The sequence below is a fragment of the Lithobates pipiens genome, unplaced genomic scaffold, assembly GCF_037356315.1.
Source record: "Lithobates pipiens isolate NorthernLeopardFrog02 unplaced genomic scaffold, aLitPip1_a1.2 Scaffold_22, whole genome shotgun sequence".
NCBI lineage: Eukaryota > Metazoa > Chordata > Amphibia > Anura > Ranidae > Lithobates > Lithobates pipiens.
In genome coordinates this window covers 181478567-181502062 of record NW_027507784.1, presented here as the reverse complement: position 1 = coordinate 181502062, position 23496 = coordinate 181478567, and the positions used below count along the sequence as shown (strand labels likewise).

The window sequence follows — 23496 nt, the reverse complement described above, 5'->3', positions numbered from 1 at the left end:
ATAGAATGCATTAGGGGGAAAAAACATGCAGGCTTACAACCCCTTTAAATGTCCAGTTCACACCATTGCATTCCTGTGCTGTGCAGGCTGTGTGTGGTGAAAAAAATACTGCACCTCTTCCCTGGGTCAGCTGAATGCCATTAAATGCCATTTCTACAATGATGACACACAAATCTATCTCTCTACTCCTCAGCAAACTCCATTAGTCTCCTCATAACAGACATATCAGTCTGGATGTCACATAACTTCCCCAAACGTAATCTATCCAAAACTGAGCTCATAATATTCCCTTCCCCATGCACTCCTTACCCTGACTTCTAAGTCATAATGGATGCCCCAACTATCAACCTGTCCCAGCATGTAAGTGTGCTCAACCACTGCAACATCTCAAAAATATGCCCCTTCTTAACCAATTACACAACAAAGCTTTGAAATCACTCCCTGATTATATTTTCTCCACCTTCTGTATCACTTGACCCTTCTTTTTAAATTGTAAGCTCTAACAAGCAGAGCCCTCTGATTCCTCCTGTATTTAATTGTATTGTCACTGTACTGCCTGCAAACTGTGCATGCTATATAAATCCTGTATAATAATGACATAAAAATAATAGTACTGCATGCATTTTTTTTTTTTAGCACAGTGCAGTTTAAGGCAACCCACTGCCTTGCACCACACGGTGACCAATAGAACTTTATGAAATGTCTGTGTGACATTTCAATAAAATTTGTTTTTAAGTGAATAGTGCCATGCACCGAGATAGGTGCACCAGAACTACGCTGATCTGGCTGGACGGCACAGCACACCGGCCGCTGCATTGTAACACTGTGTCTGGTGTGAATTAGCCCTTAGTAATTTAATAGTGGTCCAAAATTTGTTTACATAAGTTTGAACATCTGTCTTCTGAACGTAGCATTTTAAGGGAGAAAGTTGCACGATTTTACTGCGTTTTTTGCCACGATTTTGACGCAATTTTGTACAGGTCAAAAGGTCACCAATGTAAAAAGCAGAAAAATGCCCAAATCTGCCTAAAAAAAGTCCCAGAACTTGTTTGAGCTTCAGGCGTTTTGGATCTTCTGGCTTCAGGCGTTTTGGATCTTCTGGCTTCAGGCGTTTTGGAGTGGATATGTGAACTGTCTCCATAGAGAATAATACATTTTTTCCCCTCTAAGTCACTTCTAGTAAATTAACAACATCATGACCTAACAAGGAACTTCTCTTATTTGTCTTGGGAGCGCTCTATACAGCACTCCCAAACCAACCCAAAGATGCTGCTTGCAGGACTTTTCTGAACGTCCTGCAAGCGCACCGCACCAGTGTGACAACACCCATTGTAATGAATGGGAGGCAGTTTTCAGGTGCTATTTCTAGCGCTAAAATACCTGAAAACTCCCTCAGTGTGAAAGGGGTCTTAAAAACAATAGCTTGTTGGATGTGGCAGAAATCTCCTGTGCTTTCTGACTGTGCTGTACTCTTATTAATTACATTGAGCCCTGGTTCACAGTGATGCATTTTGACATGTCAAATCGCATGCCAGATCAGGGGCTATTGTCCGCATTGGAACGGTCCGACTCTGTGTGACCCTGACTTTGCGGCACAGCACCGATTCCCAAAAGTAGTCCCTGTACTACTTTTGGCAATTTCAGGTGCAATTTCAATAGACATCTGTGCAGGAAACCGCACAGATGTCTCTGAGATATGTCGGACTGACATGCGGGAATGAAATGAGTTCAGCTGAACTCGCACGATTTCAATCCTGCAGCAGTGTAAACCAGGGCTAAAGGCTCGTACACATGGTAAGAAAATTGGAAGGGAAAAGTCTGAAGACGAGCTGTCTATTAATTTTTGGATCGTTAGTACGGTGCAAACGGCAGACGATTTGACTTTTACATCAGACAAAAGCTGGATGTGCAGGCTATCAAACATTTGTCTGATGTGAACTCAACGTCTGATTTTCAGATGGTCAGTACAGAAATCATCACACAAAAGTCGAAAGTACAACCACGCTTGCTCGGAATCAAGGAACAAGTTGGAAAAGTTCAGTCTTGTAAACTGAGGAAGTTACCACAACACCATTATCCCAGAGTTTTTAAGATCAAAGATACAACTACATTGGTGTCCCTTGTTAATTTTTCATTGTGTTTTTTTTTTTTTTTTTTATTTAACTACCTACTCCCAAACTGTCATTTGAAGAAAAACACATAGCCAAGTATTATTCTCCATAAATTTTTATTATAGGAAAATATGCATGTAGACTAGAGGTCGACCGATATATTGGCCGATATTTGTAGTTTTTTAATTAATTGGCATCGGCCGATTGTGCTGATAAAAAGGTCGATTATAATTACAGCGCGACTTGGAAATGACTTCTGTAAGGCTGCTTTCACACTGGGGCGGGAGCGGCGTCGGCGGTAAAGTGCCGCTATTCTTAGCGGCGCTTTACTGTCATTTTAGCGGCGGTCTGCGGGCGCTAGCGGGGTGGTTTTAACACCCGCTAGCGGCCGAAAAAGGGTTAAACCCGCCCGCAAAGCGCCGCTGCAGCGGCGCTTTGCCGGCGATATTGCCGCGGTGTCCCATTGATTTCAATGGGTAGGAGCGGTTTAGGAGCGGTGAATACACCGCTCCTTCACCGCTCCAAAGATGCGGCTAGCAGGACTTTTTTCACCGTCCTGCCAGCGCATCGCTCCAGTGTGAAAGCCCTCCGGCTTTCACACTGGAGTGAAAGCCCTCCGGCTTTCACACTGGAGTGAAAGGGGCCGTTTTTTTTCAGGCGCTACACAGGCGCTATTTTTAGCGCTGTAACACCTGAATACCGCCCCAGTGTGAAAGCAGCCTAATAGAAGTCAATGCAAGTTGCCTGAGTCTACATAGAAGCAACTTGTTTCCTCTCTGGGCAGTCTGCCAAGAAAAGAAAAAAGAGATACAATGTTTACACTTATGAATGAATTCAACTCAGTGTGTAGAGTTCTCAGTTTAACCATTTAAAGACTAAATCTTTTCTGACACTTGTTGCTTCCAAGTAAAAATCCAGTATTTTCTGCTAGAAAGTCACTTAGAACCCCAAAAAATTATATATATTTTTTTAGCAGTGACCCTAGGGAATAAAATAGCGGTTGTTGCAATATTTTATGTCACACAGCATTTGCGCAGGGGTCTTTCAAATGCAATTTTTTGGGAAAAAAAGACACTAACGATTTAAAAAAAAAAAAAAAACAGTAAAGTTAGCCTATTTTTTTCCTCCAAAAGTTTTGATTACCTGTTTTTTGTGTATTTAATATATAGTTTTTTGGGGGTTTTTTTAATCTAAATTATACATACAAGTGAACTGATTGGAGGTTTGTTTTGTTTAATAAATGTTTAAATGTAAGGAATTTTCTGTATCACTTATTACGTAAGGCTGCCTTCACACTGGAGCAGGCAGGCGTTGACAGTAAAACGCTGCTAGTTTTAGCGGCACTTTACCGTCATTTTAGCACCGCTATTCGGCTTCTAGCAGGGCACTTATAACCCAGCTAGCGGCCAAGGAAGAGGTTAAATGCGACCGTGAAGCGCCGCTGCCAAATTACAATGCATGCGCTTCGGCAGTGGTGCCCATTCATTTCAATGGGCAGGAGTGATGGAGGAGCGGTATACACCACTCCAAACGTGCTGCTTGCAGGACTTTTTTTTAACATCCTGCCAGCGTATCGCCTCAGTGTGAAAGCACTTAGGCTTTCACACAGACAGCAGGGGAGCCATTTTGCAGGCACTTTACAGGTGCTATTTTTAGCCCAAAAGTGCCTGAAAAATGCCCCAGTGTGAAAGGTGTCTGTTAGATTTTATGAGATGAAGGGGGAAAAAAAAAAAGGAAAAATAAATTAAAAATTGGCATAACATATCAGCCCAAAAAAAAAATCAACATTATATATATTGGCCATCGGCCACTGAGACTTCTAAATATCGGCATCGGCCAGAGAAAAACCCATATCAGTCGACCTCTAATGTAGACCAAAAAAGAAGCTGAGCTGGAAAACTCTTACAGCATGCATGAGGACAAAGAGGACATTCACAGCATATTACAATATTGATAATTATGTAATCACAACATGAAATAAAAACATTAGCAAACAGAAATACATAGAATGTGATCTTAAAGAAAAAAAACAACTTTAATATAGTCCTTCTGCCCTTCTGCAGCACTTGAATGATGGCCGAGCAGGTCTCTGAAATAATGACTCCATGAGCCTGGGGGGTCCCAGTAGTAAATTTAAGATCCTGGAGGCTTCTCCCCATCACCAAGTACCGCAAGGTGAGTATGAGCCTTTGCTCAGTAGTGATGGAAAGCTTCATACACGTGTCCTGCTTCTTAATATAGGGGGTCACCAATGTCAAGAGGTGGTAAAAGCAGGGGTCCGTCATCTGCAGAGAATTCCGAAAATCATCCGGCTTATTCTTCTGGAGCTCCGGCAGCAAAGGCATATGGGATAATTGCTCACGATCGAGCAACCTCGATCAATCAAATTTTTGGTCCAAGAACTCCTCTTCCTCCTGTTCCTGGAAAGGACTTGGGTCAAATCAATGACTCCTAGCCCAATAACCACAGGTTCTCTCCTCTTATATTGCAACATGGTTGGTTGATGAATGAACGCTCAGGAATGATCTGAAAGTTACGAATCAACACTCACCAAACTTCTACTAACACAAATTTAGCACAAGGAGCCCAAAGGGTGGTGCTTGAGAAATTAACTTCCTCCTTATACTCTCATAGTACTTCACTATGTTTGTGTTTGTCAAACGGCGATTTGCGTACCGTTAGCATGCTAGACAAAATCCTGCATACACCTTTTTGGCAAAAATCAGATGCTCAGTCACCCAACAATCCTACCATGTGTACAAGGCTTAAGGTTGATTTACTAAAACTGGAGAGTGCACAATCTGGTACAGCTCTGCATGGTAGCCAATCAGCTTCTAACTTCAGCTTATTCAATTAAGCTTTGACAAAAAAAAAAAAAAAATGTAAGCTGATTGGTTTCTATGCACAGCTGCCCGAGATTTTGCACTCTCCAGTTTTAGTAAAGCTACCCCATTGTTCTCAACTATATCTAAGGGCTATAGTACCCCATCCTCTATATTATGAAGAATAAGAGAGAGAGACCAGGTTCTGTTGTCCTATCCTGTTTCTGTTGTTCTGATACAGAAGGATGAGTGAGCATTGTTACCCAAGGACTGGAAATATTTTACTAGCAGAATCACAAGGTGAAAATGAAGCAAATAGGCTGAAAAAAGAAAACAAATGTAACTAGCACATCTAAGGACTACCATGCTTCCACATATTAAAGCATATCATCATGCAAAACCTTCATTTTTTAGTTTTGGTTTGTATAAGGAAGGTTTTATTGCTGTCTGTTTTGGGGAGAATGTGATTATTGTCACCAAGACCAACATTTTAGATTTGTCCCCAGAATAAGGGCTGGTTCACATCACAAAAACGCAATCCAGATCCACTCTGGTTGTATTTCTGCATGTTCGTTTTTGATGCGTTCCAGTGTGTTTTTGAAGCATTTCCAGATGCTTTTTTTTTTTCACAGTACTGCTGTCTGATGCGGTTTTGATACTTTCTGGTGTCTTTTACTACATTCCAGTACAATCCAGAGCAGGAAAATGCAGCATGTTGTACTTTTTTTTCTGGAACTGGAATGTCTTGTAACTGACTGCACTGGAGGGGAACTATGTCATTTGGAAACCATATAACCTACTTTCCATGTGCATTTGATGCAGAAAAAAAAAAACGCACTGGACTGCATATGGTGTGAGCTGGCCATTAAAGGTAAATGGAAGTCTTCCAAATGGAACACCTGTTCTGGGGAAAAATGTGTAGGATTTCCCTTAACTGCCTGGTATGTGTACAACGAAAAATAAACTGGCAGGGGTTTTAAACATTACATACTTTAACCAAAAAAAAAAAAAAAGTTTTAGCTATACAAACATTTGAAATTTTAGTTTTTGGGTTTAGATCTACTTTAACTTCTGATGAAAATGGATCTGCTCTTGGTCTGAAAAAGAACAGTGTATGATCTACATCTGTCACCTATAATTAGATAGGGGGCGCTAAATGTGAATAATAAAAAGTGTAATAGATCTAATGATACCTAAATATATTCACACATTTGTAACATACATAACATACGTGCTAGTATATACTATAACAGTAGATACTAGAAAATGAAAATAAACGTGAATAATAGTATAGTGCCAATAAGTATCTATCACTATTTGGGACTATGCTATTATTCACGTTTATTTTCATTTTCTAGTATCTATGTTATATGTTCCTTCTCTTGGGCAGCTAAATGCGCTTATAAGGTTGGAAGTCCCTTCTGTAGGATCTTTTGGGACAAGAAGTTTGTCTCTTAACTAAGAGCTTTATCCGCAGTTTGGGTATTTAGGCTTCAGCTCACTCATGGCAGCAGAGGCGGCAGCTATTTCTGCATTCCTTTTTCCTTTCCCCCTCTCTCTTCCCTTCTGTCTTCCTTATCTTTCCTTTTTCCCTTTATTCTTAGGTTTGCAATCCTTCTCTTTCCTCTCCTTTCTTTTTCCTCTTCCCTCTCTCTTTTCCTCCCCTCCTCCCCAACTTTCTATTCTTTTCCCTTGGTCTCTCATTCTTTTCAGAGAAACCCCCCCATTTTATTTACTCTCGGCATTCCCCGCCGTCCTCTGCGCATGCGCCGGCGGGGCGGGTCTTTCGGCGGCTCGTTCCGCCGGTCGGCACATGTATCCGGATGCTGCGGCGGCCATTTTTGCTAAGGGCACAGTGTCGACTCTGCCCTCAGAGTGTCAGGGGTGGAGCACAGGCGTGCCCCCACCCCTCCTCCTCCTATTTATCCTCCTATTTATCTCCCTGATAGCCTCAGTGGGATGCCTGTGGCTGCAGGGAGAACTACATTCCAGAGCTCCAGGGAAGACAATACCCATTCGCGTAAAGGTAGGCAAATAAATAAATATAGATTGAATTAAATAATATAAATAAATAATATATATTAATTTATTTATACAAATAAAATTAAAGAATTTAATTAATTAATTAAATGTTCCTTTGCTGTTCCCAAAAAAAAGAAAAAAGGAAAGCCATTATTTATGGAGGTAAATTCCCTTTTTTTTTTAAGTTAGGGCACGGCCAGTTAATGCTTCTCCTCTGACTCTTTTTCCTAGCTGCTGCCTCTGCTAAACCACCTAGCATGAGCCATTCGCTGCCCGCACAAGATCCTACTCTACTCCCAAGGTAAGGACCTACGTCCAGGTAAGTCATTTAAAAAAAAAAGAGTGCACTGAGGCTGGTACTTTTATGTATTTCAGTCCTGTACGCCAGAAGACGTCTAAGAGGACCTCAAGGCGATATGAAGACGAGGATGACTCTAGTCACAGTAGAGACAGATCGCCCAGGCGTGGGGATTACAGAAGTGGCAGGAAATCTTCGTACAAAAAGCGCCATTATTCGAGCTCCCCGAGACTTAGACCTACAAGATGTCAGGCCTGTGGAGGTACCCCACTTCCAGACAAACTGATTTGTCGAAATTGCCTTAGTGACTATGCAGCGGACAGGGAATCTGAGGGTCTGCAAGTGGCGGATCTACTTAAAAAGGCAGTAAAAGACTCCCTTGCAGAATTGGTAGCCACAATGCCGACACAACAACCAGCATCCCCTCCCCAGGAGCAGACGGCTGAGGCTTTCATTCCCGGACCATCCACGGGTGGAATTTTTCATCTAACGCCTGCATCTTCTTCTAAACATCAAGAAGAGATTGCCATTTCAGAGGAATCATCTGATGACCTAGATGCCTCCGGCTTTGCTTTCGCCATGGTCCAGCCTTATGTACAGGCAGTTAAACAAGCGATCGGCTGGGAAGAGACCAACACAGAGGTTAAGAAGTCTAAATCATACTTCCCCTTTCTCAAGCGCCAGATCTCCTTTTTCCCTCTCATGGAAGAGATCAGGGATGTGGTCGAGGAAGAGTGGAAAAAGACAGAAAAGAGATTTTCCACCAATCGCTTGGGCAAGTTATACCTTCTCTCAGAGGCGGATTCCGCAATGCTGGAGGGTCCTCCAGTGGTCGATGCAGCAGTGGTAAGGCTGGCAAAGAATGTCACATTGCCCCTGGAGGATTCAACTTCTTTCAAGGATCTTCTGGACAGAAGGATGGACCTTGATCTTAAGAAGGCTTACCAGATGGCAGGCAACGCCTGTAAGCCTGCGATAGCCCTGACATCAGTGTCCAACGCACTACGCGTCTGGACGGATAACATAGAGTCAGCAATCCAACAGGTTATCCCAAAGGAAGATATAATTAAGGCCTTGGATGAGCTGAAGCTCTCAGCGGACTTTATTGGTGAAGCCGCCATTGACTCAATTCGTTGCTCCACAAGGGCAATGCTCCACTCAGTAATGGCCAAACGGGCGTGGCTGAAACCGTGGGCAGCGGACATTGCCTCCAAGCAGAACTGGTGCAAGATACCTTTTGACGGTAAAGCCTTGTTTGGGGAAAAGCTGGACAAGGCCATCTCTCGGGTCACTGGCGGAAAGTCAGGCCTACTTCCCCAAGACAGGCGATCCAGATGCTCCAGGACATTCGCACCCAGATTCCAATACTCCAAAAATAAGGATTACCAACAGTCCAGGCAAGGGAAAGGCTTCAGGCATAATTGGAAAAGCACACAGTCTACGTTTCTCAAAACCCGGAGACAGAGACCAGTGCCTACCCCACAGGATTCAACTAAATCCTTTTGACGCTAGGCCAGCCCAAGCAATCCCTGTAGGGACCAGGTTAAAACAGTTCTCAAAGATCTGGGAACAAAAGTGCAGGGATCCTTGGGTAATTGCCAAGGTCAAATACGGCCATTTCTAGACAAACCTCCCAAGGAATTCTTCTCCCCGACAAGGGTGTCAAGGTCCCCCCAAAAAGCGGAAGCACTAAAGCGATTTCTTCTCTCCCTGCAGGAGCAACAAGCAGTAGTCCCAGTGCCTCCATCAGAGAGATTTTCGGGTTTTTACTCGTCATAGACCTAAAAAGACTAAATCGCTATATTTTCCTAGGAAAATTCAAGATGGAGTCACTACAGATGATTATTCGTGTAGTCCAACCAGGGGACTGGATGTTGTCAATAGACTTGCAGGACGCTTACCTGCATATACCCATACTCCCTCCTTTCCAGAAGTATCTGAGATTCGCTGTGGGGCAGGTACATCTCCAATTCCAGAGCCTTCCATTTGGCCTCTGCACGTCGCCAAGAGTCTTCACAAAGACCCTGATTGCCATCATAGCCCCTCTAAGAGAATTGGGGCTTTGGGTATACCACTACTTGGACGACCTTCTACTCCTGGCGAAGGATCCAGCCCAGTTAGTGGAACACAGGAACACTCTTTTGACGACGCTAACGGAATTCGGATGGAAGATAAACCAGGAGAAAAGTCACCTTTCTCCAACCCAGGAGATGGTCTATTTGGGCGCTCTGTTCAACACAAGGAACGGAACAGTGGCTCTCCCACCTCAGAAGGCAACATCCATTATTCAGCAAATGAAGAAAGTGAGTACGAGATCCTACCTTACAGCCTCAAACTGCTTGAGCCTGATAGGCCGGATGTCGTCATGTATCCCTATGGTCCCCTGGGCCCATTGGCATTTGAGACATTTCCAGCTGGAGTTCCTAAGACTGTGGAACAGACGGTATCTATACCAACCCATACGCTTGACGACCTTGATGCTCAGGAGTCTACATTGGTGGATGAAGAAACAGACACTTCTGAAATCACGCCCGCTAGGGCATGTCGACTGGATCACAATTACTACCGATGCCAGTGCAGCAGGTTGGGGAGAACACTGCAACCAGATCTCAGTACAGGGAAGATGGTCCTTCCATACAGCAGGCATGGTGTCAAATGTCCTGGAGCTCAGACCTTGCATTACTAGCCCTAGAGTTCGAGATTTCGGGGAAACCAGTTCTCCTCAGGATGGACAACAGGGCAACATGTACACCGACAAGGGGGGACGCGCAGCAGGTCCCTCCTGAACGAGGTGGAACCCATTATCCTCTGGGCAGAAAGGAATCTGAAAGACCTAAGGGCAGTAAATCTGTCCGGTCATCTCAACTTGAGGGCCGACAGCCTTTCCCGCAAGTTTGTGGATACCAACGAATGGTCTATACACCGGAGAGTTTCAACTGGATAGTGAACCAGTGGGGTCCCCTCGAGCTAGACCTCTTTGCGACAACATTCAATACCAAGCTTCATCTCGAGGCTTCCTCACCCCCAGGCAGAGGCAATAGATGCCCTCTCAGCCCCTTGGGCGTGCAATCGGGCCTATGCCTTCCCTCCACGGCCTCTCATTCCAAGATTCTTGTCAAGACTTATGAGGGAAACCACGACGGTGATAGCGGTCCTACCGTACTGGCCAAGACGTCCTTGGTTCCCCACAGCAATGTATCTGAGTACCCGGCCTCCAGTCAAGGTTCCAATAATACCTCTTCTCCTGTCGCAAGGATGTTACACCCATCCAGATCCCCGCAGGCTGGATCTTCACATCTGGCAGTTGAAAGGGAAAGGTTCCAATACCTAAGGTGCTCCGACAAAGTGATCGTAACCCTGCTCAAAGCAAGAAAACCATCCACAAACGGCATATACGATAAAGTGTGGAACAAGTTCAGGGCCTTCATGCTTGGCAGAAGCTGTGATCCAGGTTCCCCATCATCCTCTCAAATTCTTGAGTTTTTGCAGGCAGGCCTAGACCTAGGCCTTGCACTAGGTACACTAAAGGTACAGGTATCAGCGATTTCAGCAGCAACCAGTAGAAGATGGGCCGAGGATCCATTGTTAATCCAGTTCTTCAAAGCTGTCAGAAAGATCCGACCGCCAACCAAACAATCTTTTCCCACTTGGGACCTTGCTGTCATCCTGGAGTCCTTGGCCAATCCACCTTTTGCCCCTTCGGAGTCGGCATCGCTCTGGAATCTAACCTTGAAGCTAGCCTTCCTGATAGCTATAACCTCTGGCAGACGGGTTTCAGAGCTCCAAGCCTTAGGAGCAGATCATAATCACATTATATTCTATCTAGACAGAATAGAACTCACAACAGTGCAAGGATTTATTCCCAAGGTCGCATCATCCTTGAACATGTCGGAACCTTGGGCACTCCCAACATTTTCGGAACAGGACTCCGGTTCTCTTCATGAGCTAGACATTGCCTCCACTTTGAGATGCTATCTGCAGGCCACAGCATCATTCCGGGCCTCCATCAGGCTGTTTATAATTCCCTGGGGTAAACACAAAGGCAAGGAGGCGTCAGCAAGAACGATTGCCTCATGGATCGTTAAACTCATCCACAAGGTGTACAGAACAAATGGACTGGAACCCCCTTCGGCGGTCAGGGCGCACTCCACCAGAGCGGTTTCTGCCTCTTGGGCGGCAAGAGCGAATGTGTCAATTGAAACTATTTGTCTGGCAGCGACTTGGTCATCCCAACATATGTTTCTGAAACATTACAGGGTGGACCCAGGAGCTCTCTCTTCGGTGGAGTTTGGCAGACAGGCAGTCACTTCAGCCTTCGCTTCTTCTAAATAATAATTTCTTTAAAATAAACTTCTAAGCATCATCCCACCCGTCTCAGCTAGTTATTTGTCACAGGTATGCTGCCATTGAGGCACCAGGAAAACAGAAAATTGTACCATACTTACCGTAATTTTCTTTTCCTGGTGCCTATCCATGGCAGCATACAATCCCACCCTCGGTATTCTATATTACGGAGAATGCGGGGGCCGTACTAGCCATTTCTTTTATAATATTCACTAGTCCTGAGGGAGGAGCCAAGGCGGAGCTTGTCACAGTTATGCTGCCATGGATAGGCACCAGGAAAAGAAAATTACGGTAAGTATGGTACAATTTTCTGTTTTTAGGTTCTGCAACCCTGATTTTATTTATACATATTGAGCTATTTCTGCAATGAGCACATGCTGCTCCACATTGATAGCCTACGACTGCCAAACACTGACAGGCAGAGACTGTGATAAGTAGACAAGAAGTGAAAGTCAGTGATGGACAGTTCTATTTATAAATCATTTGTTGGACGCATGTCACACACAATTGTGCAGGCTGGACAAATTTCCCCTGTATTTTCTGACCTGGTGTCATTTCTATAATCATCAGCTCTGTCTAGTGGCCTACTTGTGGTAGTTGTTTTCTAAATTACCTAAATGAGAAAATATACCTAATTTTTTTGCCACCAGATAGAGCTGACAATCATAGAAATTAATCCATTACAAAAATACAATCCAGCCAACAAGATGTGTGATATTTATCCAATGAATGTTCTATAAAAAAGACCCCATAATGTACAAAATAAAAGCAGACCATATAAGAGGTAATAAATAGGTGTATTTTATAGACCTGACTGTGTTTTTACAAGCCCATTTCTACAACAAATTTCTTACCAAAGCATTCACATCCTCTGATTTAAAAATCAGCATACGTATTTCATCAGGGTCTCCATTAAAGATTGCTTGGATAAGGGGAGGCTAATGCAAGGATAAAACAAGAACAATTAATGCAGTGTTCACAAGAACATATTCAAATATATCAAAAAACAATGTCAGACAACAAAATACAACACATCAATACAGTATGCTAAAAATGTAATAAATAAAAGTTCAGCTTTAATGCTAAATTCTAAGAACGAGGGGGTTTAGGTCGCGCTATGGATTGTGATTCTGGTAAAAGCAGCCCCTATTTTAATTTCAACCCAATGAGGGTGGAAACAGAGAGGTAAAGTGGGGGGAGGGAATAGGTTTGGCGCTATACCGTTTAGTATTTAAAATTCAGATAAGCAATAAGCAAGAATTTTCCAGCGTGCTGGATAATAAAATAAAATAGAGATAGAAAATAAAAATAAAAATAACAATAAATATGTGTTCCCAACTGGTATAAATGTGCTTATCAACAAACGATCATTATATCTTAAAAACCATAAATGTCATAGAAATCATAAATTAATGAGCCATAAATTTATTAAAGCAACATACAGTTACTAAATGCCAATATTAAAGTGCAGAGTGCCAGTGACAAAATGCAAAAATATAATTGCTAGTAATGTGAAAAAAGGAACTATAAGGGTAAAAAGGTGAAGACCAATAGTATGAAGTTTGAAATATAAAACATATAATATATATATAGTCCGATTATCTGTTCCATATATCGGGTCCTCACATAGTGCAACTGTGATTAAAAGTACTTGCAAAAAGTAATTACATAGGGTAAAAATGCGTAAAAATGCAAAAGGTGAAAAAATGTGGTAATATTTAAAAAGTAAAAAATAAAAATAAAAATGACACTAAAGTTGAAAAGTAAAAAATAGAAAATGAAATAGAATAATGTCCCAAAAAGTGGTGAGAAAAATAGTGGGGTATCCTCTATAAGTGGAGGTGAAGGGAAGAGGGAAGGTGACTTCAACTGTTGCTCCCGGTGCTCTGTGACCACTTATGCAATTGCTCTCACCAGAGTTATGACCCCGTCCGGGGTGGATCAGCCTTCACAGTATTAGCCACTGTGTTGCTCTCTGGCTTGCCTCTATTGTGTTTCTGGGAGTCCCTCGTTCCTCCGTTCGTATGCCGTGCTCGATTATATGTAATGAGTAAGAAGCATATCCATGGTGTAGTATGTCTTTTAAAATTCAATTTTTATTAGATAGGTAAAATTACTCACAAACATCCGTTCGTATATGCTTAAAAAAGGAAAGGAAGGAAAGATCCCGTTCGGCTGCCTCGCCGTATGAGTTGGAGGTGTATGCTGTCTGGCTCCAGAGGACGTCTTTGATGATGAAACGCGTAGGGCGTGGCCAGACAGCATACACCTCCAACTCATACGGCGAGGCAGCCGAACGGGATCTTTCCTTCCTTTCCTTTTTTAAGCATATACGAACGGATGTTTGTGAGTAATTTTTCCTATCTAATAAAAATGGAATTTTAAAAGACATACTACACCATGGATATGCTTCTTACTCATTACATATAATCGAGCACGGCATACGAACAGAGGAACGAGGGACTCCCAGAACCACAATAGATGCAAGCCAGAGAGCAACACAGTGGCTAATACTGTGAAGGCTGATCCACCCCGGACGGGGTCATAACTCTGGTGAGAGCAATTGCATAAGGCCCCTTTCACACATGCTGATGGTATGTCCGTATTTCATCCATCCGTTTGCGGATGAAATACGGACATCCATTCATCCCTATGTCCGCCTCCGCAAATGTCCGATTCTGCAGACGGAGGAAAATCCTATTTTTTTGTCCGTCTGCAGAGCTGATCGGATGAACACGGACACACGGTCCGTGCTCGTCCGATCCCCATAGAGGAGAGCGGAGAGCTGACAGGGCGGTCCCCGCACAGTGTGCGGAGACCGCCCTGTCCGCAGCCGGCTCAGCGGGGACAACGGAGCGATCCCCGCTGAGCGAGCGGATCATCACGGGGCGGATCTTTACTGATCCGCCCCGTGTGAAAGAGGCCTTAGTGGTCACAGAGCACCGGGAGCAACAGTTGAAGTCACCTTGTTAGAAAAGTTTTAAATGTTTATTGTTTGACTATTAGAAAAACAATATTCCTTAGACTGATTTTTAAAAAACTTACTTCTGAGCACATTATTGTATTAACTTGTTGTATTGTTTTGTCTTAATTAACTCCATAGTAAGTAGGATGATTAGATTTAACTAAATATGATAGCCTAAGAATGTACGAGGAACATGAATAGTAAATAAAGTGCCATCCTGTGCCATGACAACGTTATTTATGTTCCCTCAGCCAATAGAAGCATAGAGGTGTTTTTCTTGTGGGGTATGAGGAGGCGGGACACGTTCTTTTCGTGGGACATCTTTTTTCAGCTTTTGTTCTGTAAGCATGTCTCTCTTTTGTGGGCCACATCAGAAATAAATTGCCTGCTTCTCAGAACACCTGGAGTTTTTACTGATCACAAGGGAAGTTTCCTAACATTTTTGGTCCTCCGAGCCGGAAGCAACACGCTGGTTTTCAGATCAGACGGCCCAGACAAAACTTCGGTGAGTATTGGACTTTGAAGCTCACTGAATATTACCGACCCCCCATTCAATGTTATTTGGTGAAAAAGGGGCGGGGGCAAAAGATCTGGATTCCACTGTCTGTTTCCGAACCTTGTGTGATCCAGTCCAGGTGTTTGAGAGGTAAGATAATTTAAATTATTCTTAATTCTTTCTAAGAGTCTTTTCTTCTCTTTCTCTTTGATTCTGGTTTAATGTGTTGTAATTGCCGACATTGGTATTGATCCTATAATATTCTAGGTGGTCCAATGCTCATAGAGACACTTGGGGACGTTGTCTAAGGTAAAAATGACGTCGCCCGCTGTCCGGGCAGATAACAAAAAGATTTGAGGTATACCGAGGTTGAATGCCTGACTGTTTAAGCGCTGTTTAGTTAAGTGATCTAAAAAGATCGCAAGGCTAACTTTCTTCTGTGTGTGTTTACTTTATCTTTGCTCATGTTTAACCCTTTTTGATTCTCTAGATAGTGTGGGGAGTGCTGATGTTTTTTCTCTTGTATTGTTACCCCACGGTACAACGGTCTTTGTTCGTTTACATGTTTTTGTGCTGCGTATTTCTAAGAAGAAGATAAGAAGTCATTCTTCACGTTCTCATGATCTGTGTGTCTGTAAAAAAAAAAAAAAGGGAACGCACTGGACTCACTCTCCCCCTCCCCCTCCCCTCATGTAAGGATTGCTTCTGCCAGAAGTTGTAAAAGTTAACCCTTGATTAGCTATGACAATACAGAAGGGTTATATTGTAAATATTGAAACTTAGCATAAAAGAAAAAGAAGGTACACTGACAACACCAGGTTGCTTTATTATTTTAGCATGCCATGGTGTTACAGGAAGCAAGTGGCAGAAATTGTTTATAGTTTGGGTAGCTGGGAAAACATGAAACGTGGATTGCACTTTGGAGTGAATAGAATGTTGTAGAAATTATTATCAGGTGGCTTGATGAATGTGAAAAGAAAGAAAAAAAAAGGCTGAGAATGTTTTCATTACTATGATGGTCAAGAAGCTGTTTCTCGGAAACAAGAAAATGCAGATTGCCTGACAGAGGTCAATTTGTGCATCTGTGAAAATATTAGGACTTTTGGTGGGAAAGAAAGTCTGAATAATAGTCTTAAAGTAAATATTTCTATTGGATGAGTTATTTTTAGAATTCACAGACTTTCAACTGTGAAGTGTTAATGATGCAATGCTGTTTATATTTGGGTACATTTATAAAGTCAAAAGGCTAAGTTCTGAATCAGAATACTAAAAGAAAAATTAAAAAGAAAGAAAGTTCTATTTTGGGGCCCTGTGGATAAGCTTAAAATGTTTGGACCCAAAGTAAAAAAAAAAAAAAAAAAGGTATGGGTTGGAAATGGCGAGTATTGGCTTCAGCATGCTAGAATTAGGGTAGAAGGAAGAACAAAGGAAAAATGCCAAGCCCAATTGTCCCTAGTGGACAAAGAGGATGATCTCATCTGCTATACCCAGAGACCACCTCCTTATAATGGTCCTCCCCTTCAGGTACAAGCAACTGCCCAGAGTAACACCTTCCCTGTGACATCCACCCCTGTCAAAGGAACCGCCTCTGAACAAAACCCCAACTCCACTTCCTCAATCTCTCCAGACAGTAGTTCAGTCCTGGAGATGAACAGATCGATCCTTGAAACATTAACTGACGCCATAACTCATGCACTAGGTGCCCCAGCAGGAGCCAAGAGACTAAGTAAACCTCCTATTAGGTATGGTGTGGAGGACGGTGAGGAATACCCCTGCGCCCCAGAAAATGCACAGGGACGGGGGGGATCCATTGCCTCCAGAAAGCCCAGACTTAGGCCGCGTACACACGGGCGGACTGTCTGCCCAACTAAGTTCGTCACACAATCCGACAGACAGTCCGTCCAAACTTTTGAATGAACGGACTTGCCCACACACGGCACTTTTTGAGCGGACTAATTACAGCGGACTAAGTCCGCCAAACAATCCGCTCAACTTTTGAAATGAACGGACTCGCCCACACACGCGGAGGAAAGTCCGCTCTTTTCGAGCGTGTCTCCAGGTAGGCGGGGCCCGCGAGGGAGACGTCGCGGGCCCCGCCACCTGGTATGGACTTAAAGGGGAACCCCAACGCCGAAAAAAATCGGCGTGGGGGTCCCCCCAAGTCCACAACAGACCCTTGTCCGAGCACGCTACCCGAGCCGTATCAGGCCGCGTGCCCTCAACATGGGGGGTGCCTTGGGGAAGGGGGGGCCGCGTGGCCCCCCCACCCCAAAGCACCTTGTCCCCATGTTGATGAGGACAAGGGCCTCTTCCGGACAACCCTGGCCGTTGGTTGTCGGGGTCTGCGGGCGGGGGGCTTATCGGAATCCGGGAGCCCCCTTTAATAAGGGGGCCCCCGGATACCGGCCCCCCACCCTATGTGAATGAGTATGGGGTACAATGTACCCCTACCCATTCACCTGTGAAAAAAAGTACAAAAAAAAAACACAACACAGGGTTAAAATATTTTATTGCACAGCTCCGGGGGTCTTCCGTCTTCGGGGGTCTTCTCGCCGGACTCCTCCGCTATCTTCTTGTAGCTCTTTTGCTAGCGGAGGAGTCCGGCTTTCTTCCTCCCCGCCGCCGGCCTCTTCTCCCGACTTCGGGGGTCTTGTCCCCCTCTTCGGTTCTTCTGCCGGGCCACCGCGCCTTCTTATAGCTCTTTTACAGGCGGTGGCCCGGTCTTCTGTCGCCGCTGTCGCCGTCGCCGCCTTCCGTTCTTCTTCTTCTTCCCCAGGAGATGTTGCCTCGACGATCTCTCCGGCCGGAATGCCAGAGCCGCGCTGCGCGGCCACCTATATAGTGACAATGGGGCGGTGTCACATGGTATATGTCACATGGGTTATTAACAACAGCTAAAGATTGCTTTTTAATTGGATTGAAGCAGGATCATAAGGATTACATTGTTAAAAACATGGTTACTTACCGAACTGCATCAGTTTTAGATGTTTTACAATATGCTAAGCATTCTGAGAAGTATTTGAAAACAAAGGCAAAAAAGAATGTGAAAGTAAAGGTTTTTGTGCAAGGTGATGAAGGAGAGGAGGATGCAGAAGAGTACACTGCTGAGGCAGAACCAGAGGGGTCTCATAGAGGAAGAGACACAGGTGGTTTTAGAGGAAGGATTACTCTACAGAATTAGACAGTGCAACTAGAGCACTTCCACCCTGTGTACAAGCACTGGTAGCAGCAGCGGTGTAGTGGTTAGCACTCTCGCCTAGCAGTGAAGGGGGTTGCTGGTTCGAATCCCAATCATGGCGCTGCCTGCCTGGAGTTTGCATGTGCCTGCGTGGATTTCCTCCGGGTGCTCTGGTTTCCTCCCACACTCCTGGGACATGCAGGTGGGTTGATTGGCTTCTGTCCCAGGTTGGCCCTGGTATATGAATGGGGACGTTGGATCCTTGGGGGTGGAGAACGATGTGGGTGTACAGGGGTAGGGGCTAGACACTCACTCAGGCTGAACCGGATGGACTGGTGTCTTTATTCAACCTTACTAACTGAAAAGGTACCACATGCAGTGTCTGTTATCCTGGTACAACAAAAAGTATCACATTTGAGCCCAGCACGACACCTTTCCTGTATGACAATACTCTTGACACAACCTCACTTAACAATACAGAGATGTACTACATTAAAACCCATCCACACTACTACCACTTCCTACTGACGGGTATAAACATGACTGCACTGCTGCCATCGCTGAAAAGGTACTGCCACGAAGTGATCTGAAAGATGTACCATTATCTAACCCTGACATGATACTTTTTGTTGATGGTTCTAGTAAGAAAAATCCAGATGGCACAAATGCAACAGGATATGCAGTAGTGACACAGGATGAGATTTTGGAAACGGGGCCACAACCAAAACATTATTCAGCACAAGTTGCAGAACTTGTAGCACTGACAAGAGCATGCATACTGTCAGAAAGAAAATCTGTAACCATATACACTGACAGTCAATATGCCTTTTCAACAGTACATGTTTTTGCACAACAATGGAAAAACAGGGGGATGGTCACCTCCAGTGGTAAACCAATTTCACATACGGACTTCATTTTAGAACTCCTAGATGCAATACAGTTACCAAAAAAAAGCTTGCAATCTGTAAATGTCAAGCACACACAAAATATACGGACCCCATCTCAAAGGGAAATAAAAGGGCAGATGAAGCTGCCAAAATAGCAGCACAAGAAACACATAAAATAATGACAGAACAGGAAATCATAGTGATAGATCATACAGTCCTTACTGATATGCAGCAAAATGCCCCCCCTGGGGAAAAACAATATTGGAAAACAAAGGGTTGCACAATAATTGATGACATTTACACATCACCTGAAGAGAAACCGGTATTACCAAAATCTTTATTTAGGTATGCAGCAGTATTGACACATGGAGTGAGGCCGCGTACACACGCGGGGACTGTTCGCCCAACTTTGTCCGTCAAACAGTTTCAGCAAACAGTCCGCTCAAAATTAGCATGGACGGACATGGCCACACACGACAGACGAACAGTTTGCTGAAACCGTGCGCGATGACGTGAACGGCACGTACGACGGGACGAAAAATACGACGTCCTATACACTGCATTATAACTTTCGGCGTGAAAATCCTTTCTGAGCATGCGCGCAACTTTGTTTGACGAACAAGCCTACACACGCGGGGACTGTCCGCTGAAACAAGGTTTCAGCGGACAGTTTTTCGGAATTTCCGAAAAACCTTGTTCAGCGGACTGTTCGCTGAAACTGTCCGCTGAAAGACCACACACGAGCGGACTGTCCGCTGAAACTTGGTTTCAGCAGACAGTTTCGGCGAACAGTCCCCGCGTGTGTACGCGGCCTGACGCATGTGTCAAACAGGGGGATGACTGAGATGTTAAATAAAGTATGTACAGCCTATGGATTCACAAATTACTCAAAAACGTTTTGCTCTCAATGTCTTATATGTGCAAGGCACAATGCTCAGGGAGGTATAAGACCACAGAAAGGGAAGTTCCCTACACCACAATATCCATTCCAACACATTTGCATGGATTTTATTGAATTGGACAAATGTGAAAGGAAGAAATATTGTTTGGTACCCAGGCACCCTGACCAAATGGGTGGAGATATTCCTGACAGGAAGTGCAGATGCACAGATTGTAGCCAAAGCATTACTAAGAGATATTATTCCTAGATTTGGAATCCCTGAAAGGATTTACAGTGATAATGGACCCAATTTTGTAATTAAAAAATATACAACATTTGACAGAAGTGATGAGAATTAAAAGGGAAATACCATTGTGCCTATCATCCCCAATCAGCTGGATTGGTAGAAAGACATAATGGCATTCTAAAAAGCAAACTGAGAAAAGCTATGGAAGAAATAGGTAAAAATAATTGGATGTATTGCCTACTAGTAGCTGTGACCAGTATGTATATCACACCCCCAAAAGAAGATGAAAAAGGTGCATGTGGGAGATTGGGTCTCAATAAAAAGTAATAAGAAAAAAGCAGTGGTACTCCCCAAGGTGGGATGGTCCTTTCAAAGTCCTTTTAACTACCCCTACTGTGATAAGGATTGCAGAGAGGTCTACCTGGATTCACCAGTCCCATTGCAAAAAGGTTTTACAGGCAGAGTAGGGCCAGATGGCTACCAGAGGTTCAGAATATCCGGCTACAAAGGGAGGTCTCACACAAGGTGGGACTTGTCTCAAACCGGTGAAGTCTCCCCCCCCTTCCAACTCCCCTATCCTATCCGCTGGAACTCTGTAGCTGGTTAGGATGAAAGGGACAGTAATTATCCTTGGGTTACTGGTGACTCTAGGAGATGCATCCATAAGAGGGGTTATACATTATGGAAGAGTAGAGGAACCTTTGGATTGGGAAAGAACAGGAAAAGCATTGAATCTAACCTTTATAGAGGGAATAACTAGCACTATACTGGTAGACTTCTGTCAGATTGCAGATTGTGGGGATACTACTGGGGTTAGAGGACTTCTATGGGCAGATAAATATATCTGCTGGGTCTGGAATAAGGCAGGATGCCAAGCATGGGATCAGGCCCTGTGGACTACAGCGCATCAAGATTGGGGGTATAATCAACCAGGGGCTAAAAAGAGTGGAATAAAGGAGAGACTCCTAATCACAAAAGCGGCCAACTCCCCCTTCACAATAGTAAGAACTGTAACCAACTATTAATAACATTAACGGAGCCGAGGAAGGAAGATCAGCGGTTGTATTCCATGGGAGCATGGGTGTCAGGAACTGATCCCTCAGGAACATTTTTCCTTGAGGTATTACCACCTAATAAAACTAGACAACAGGAAAAGGTAGACTCAGAAGGGAAAGAAGAAGGCCATACTAAAATAGAAGTCCTGAGTATAACTATAAGATTCACTAACCCAGTGATGGCGAACCTTGGCACCCCAGATGTTTTGGAACTACATTTCCCATGATGCTCATGCACTCTGCAGTGTAGTGGAGCATCATGGGAAATGTAGTTCCAAAACATCTGGGGTGCCAAGGTTCGCCATCACTGCACTAACCTAACAATAGAAGATGCCATAGCTTTGGAGACGGGCTACCAAGAAAAAAATGAGTGGTTACAATGGTTGAGGTTAGAACTCTGAAAAAGGAAAACTGTTTGGTTTGTGCTGGAGCCAGACCACATTTAGCAACAGTTCCTTTTCCTCTAGATCACAATACAGATCCAGAAGGTTTAAAATGTATGTTGCAATTGTATAATAAGAGCTATAAACCTGAAACAAATTCTACTTGTCACACATTGAGTTTGCTGTTTCCCCCAGTACAGAGACCTCAGATACCTCCAGCGGTTACCGCTTATCCGGGCAACTTTACTTGTTTTGCACTCCCAGGGAACCGTAGCGCGGTGGATCTTGGGTCACTACCTGATGACTACTGTGTGGAGAGGATTAACAAGGACAACGGTGACTGGGTTGAACATGACATTCAGAGAGCTGATGTCTGGTGGATGTGTGGGGATAAGAAACTGCGAGCTAGACTACCAGCCAATGCCCAAGGGGATTGCGCTATGGTCCAGCTGGCTATGCCCTTGAGAATCCTGTCAGAATACCCGTGGACTAAGAGTCACCGACAGTATCATAGGGACACCTCTCCCTTGGGGTCATTTGACTCTCAGATCTACATAGATGAGATTGGGATTCTTCGCGGGGTGCTGGACGAGTTTAAAGCCAGGAATCAGTTGACAGCTGGGTTTGAGTCTCTTCTCTGGTGGGTGACTATAAATAAAAATGTTGACTGGATTAATTATATATATATTATAACCAACAACGATTTGTGAACTATACTAGGGATGCTGTGAAGGGCCTAGCAGAACAGTTAGCCCCCACATCTCTAATGGCCTGGCAGAACCCAATGGCTTTAGATATGGTCCTAGCTGAAAGAGGAGGGGTATGCAAAATGTTTGGTAGCATGTGTTGTACCTTTATCCCCAACAATACAGCTCCTGGAGGGACCGTGACCAGAGCCTTGGAAGGACTGACTGTGCTATCGAATGAATTGGCGGAAAACTCAGGTATTAATGATCCATTCACAACTTGGCTTGAAGGATGGTTCGGTAAATGGACTGGATTTATCACATCATGTCTGATCTTAATCGCTGTGGCTTTGGCTGCTTTGGTTACTTGCAGATGCTGCTGCATTCCCTGTATTCGAGGACTTTCACAAAAACTGATTGAAACTGCAGTCTCAAGAACAATGTATCAAACCCTCTCTACCTCTGAGGAGACCTATGTGGACATTGAAGCTCAACTTAATGACATACAGTCCGAAAGTGTATAACACAGAGACTTTCATCGAAATGTGTTGAGATAAAATAGTCACACAAAGAGGAGGGAATGTTAGAAAAGTTTTAAATGTTTATTGTGTGACTATTAGAAAAACAATATTCCTTAGACTGATTTTTAAAAAACTTACTTCTGAGCACATTATTGTATTAACTTGTTGTATTGTTTTGTCTTAATTAACTCCATAGTAAGTAGGATGATTAGATTTAACTAAATATGATAGCCTAAGAATGTACGAGGAACATGAATAGTAAATAAAGTGCCATCCTGTGCCATGACAATGTTATTTATGTTCCCTCAGCCAATAGAAGCATAGAGGTGTTTTTCTTGTGGGGTATGAGGAGGCGGGACACGTTCTTTTCGTGGGACATCTTTTTTCAGCTTTTGTTCTGTAAGCATGTCTCTCTTTTGTGGGCCACATCAGAAATAAATTGCCTGCTTCTCAGAACACCTGGAGTTTTTACTGATCACAAGGGAAGTTTCCTAACAACCTTCCCTCTTCCCTTCACCTCCACTTATAGAGGATACCCCACTATTTTTCTCACCACTTTTTGGGACATTATTCTATTTCATTTTCTATTTTTTACTTTTCA

The 23496-nt window shown here is 43.8% G+C and overlaps 1 protein-coding gene across 3 annotated transcripts in view; it reads right to left on the bottom strand.

Moving 5' to 3' along the window:
• Window positions 1–23496, bottom strand: part of ANKRD44 (ankyrin repeat domain 44) — a 254719-nt gene that overhangs the window by 169101 nt on the left and 62122 nt on the right. For all 3 annotated transcript variants that reach the window (XR_013261861.1, XM_077448708.1, XM_077448709.1), the window contains exon 2: window positions 12452–12535. Coding sequence is in view for 2 of the 3 variants with exons in the window: in XM_077448708.1 (XP_077304834.1) it covers window positions 12452–12535 (84 nt within the window). In the remaining variant the exon portion in view is untranslated. The remainder of the gene's footprint in view (window positions 1–12451; window positions 12536–23496) is intronic.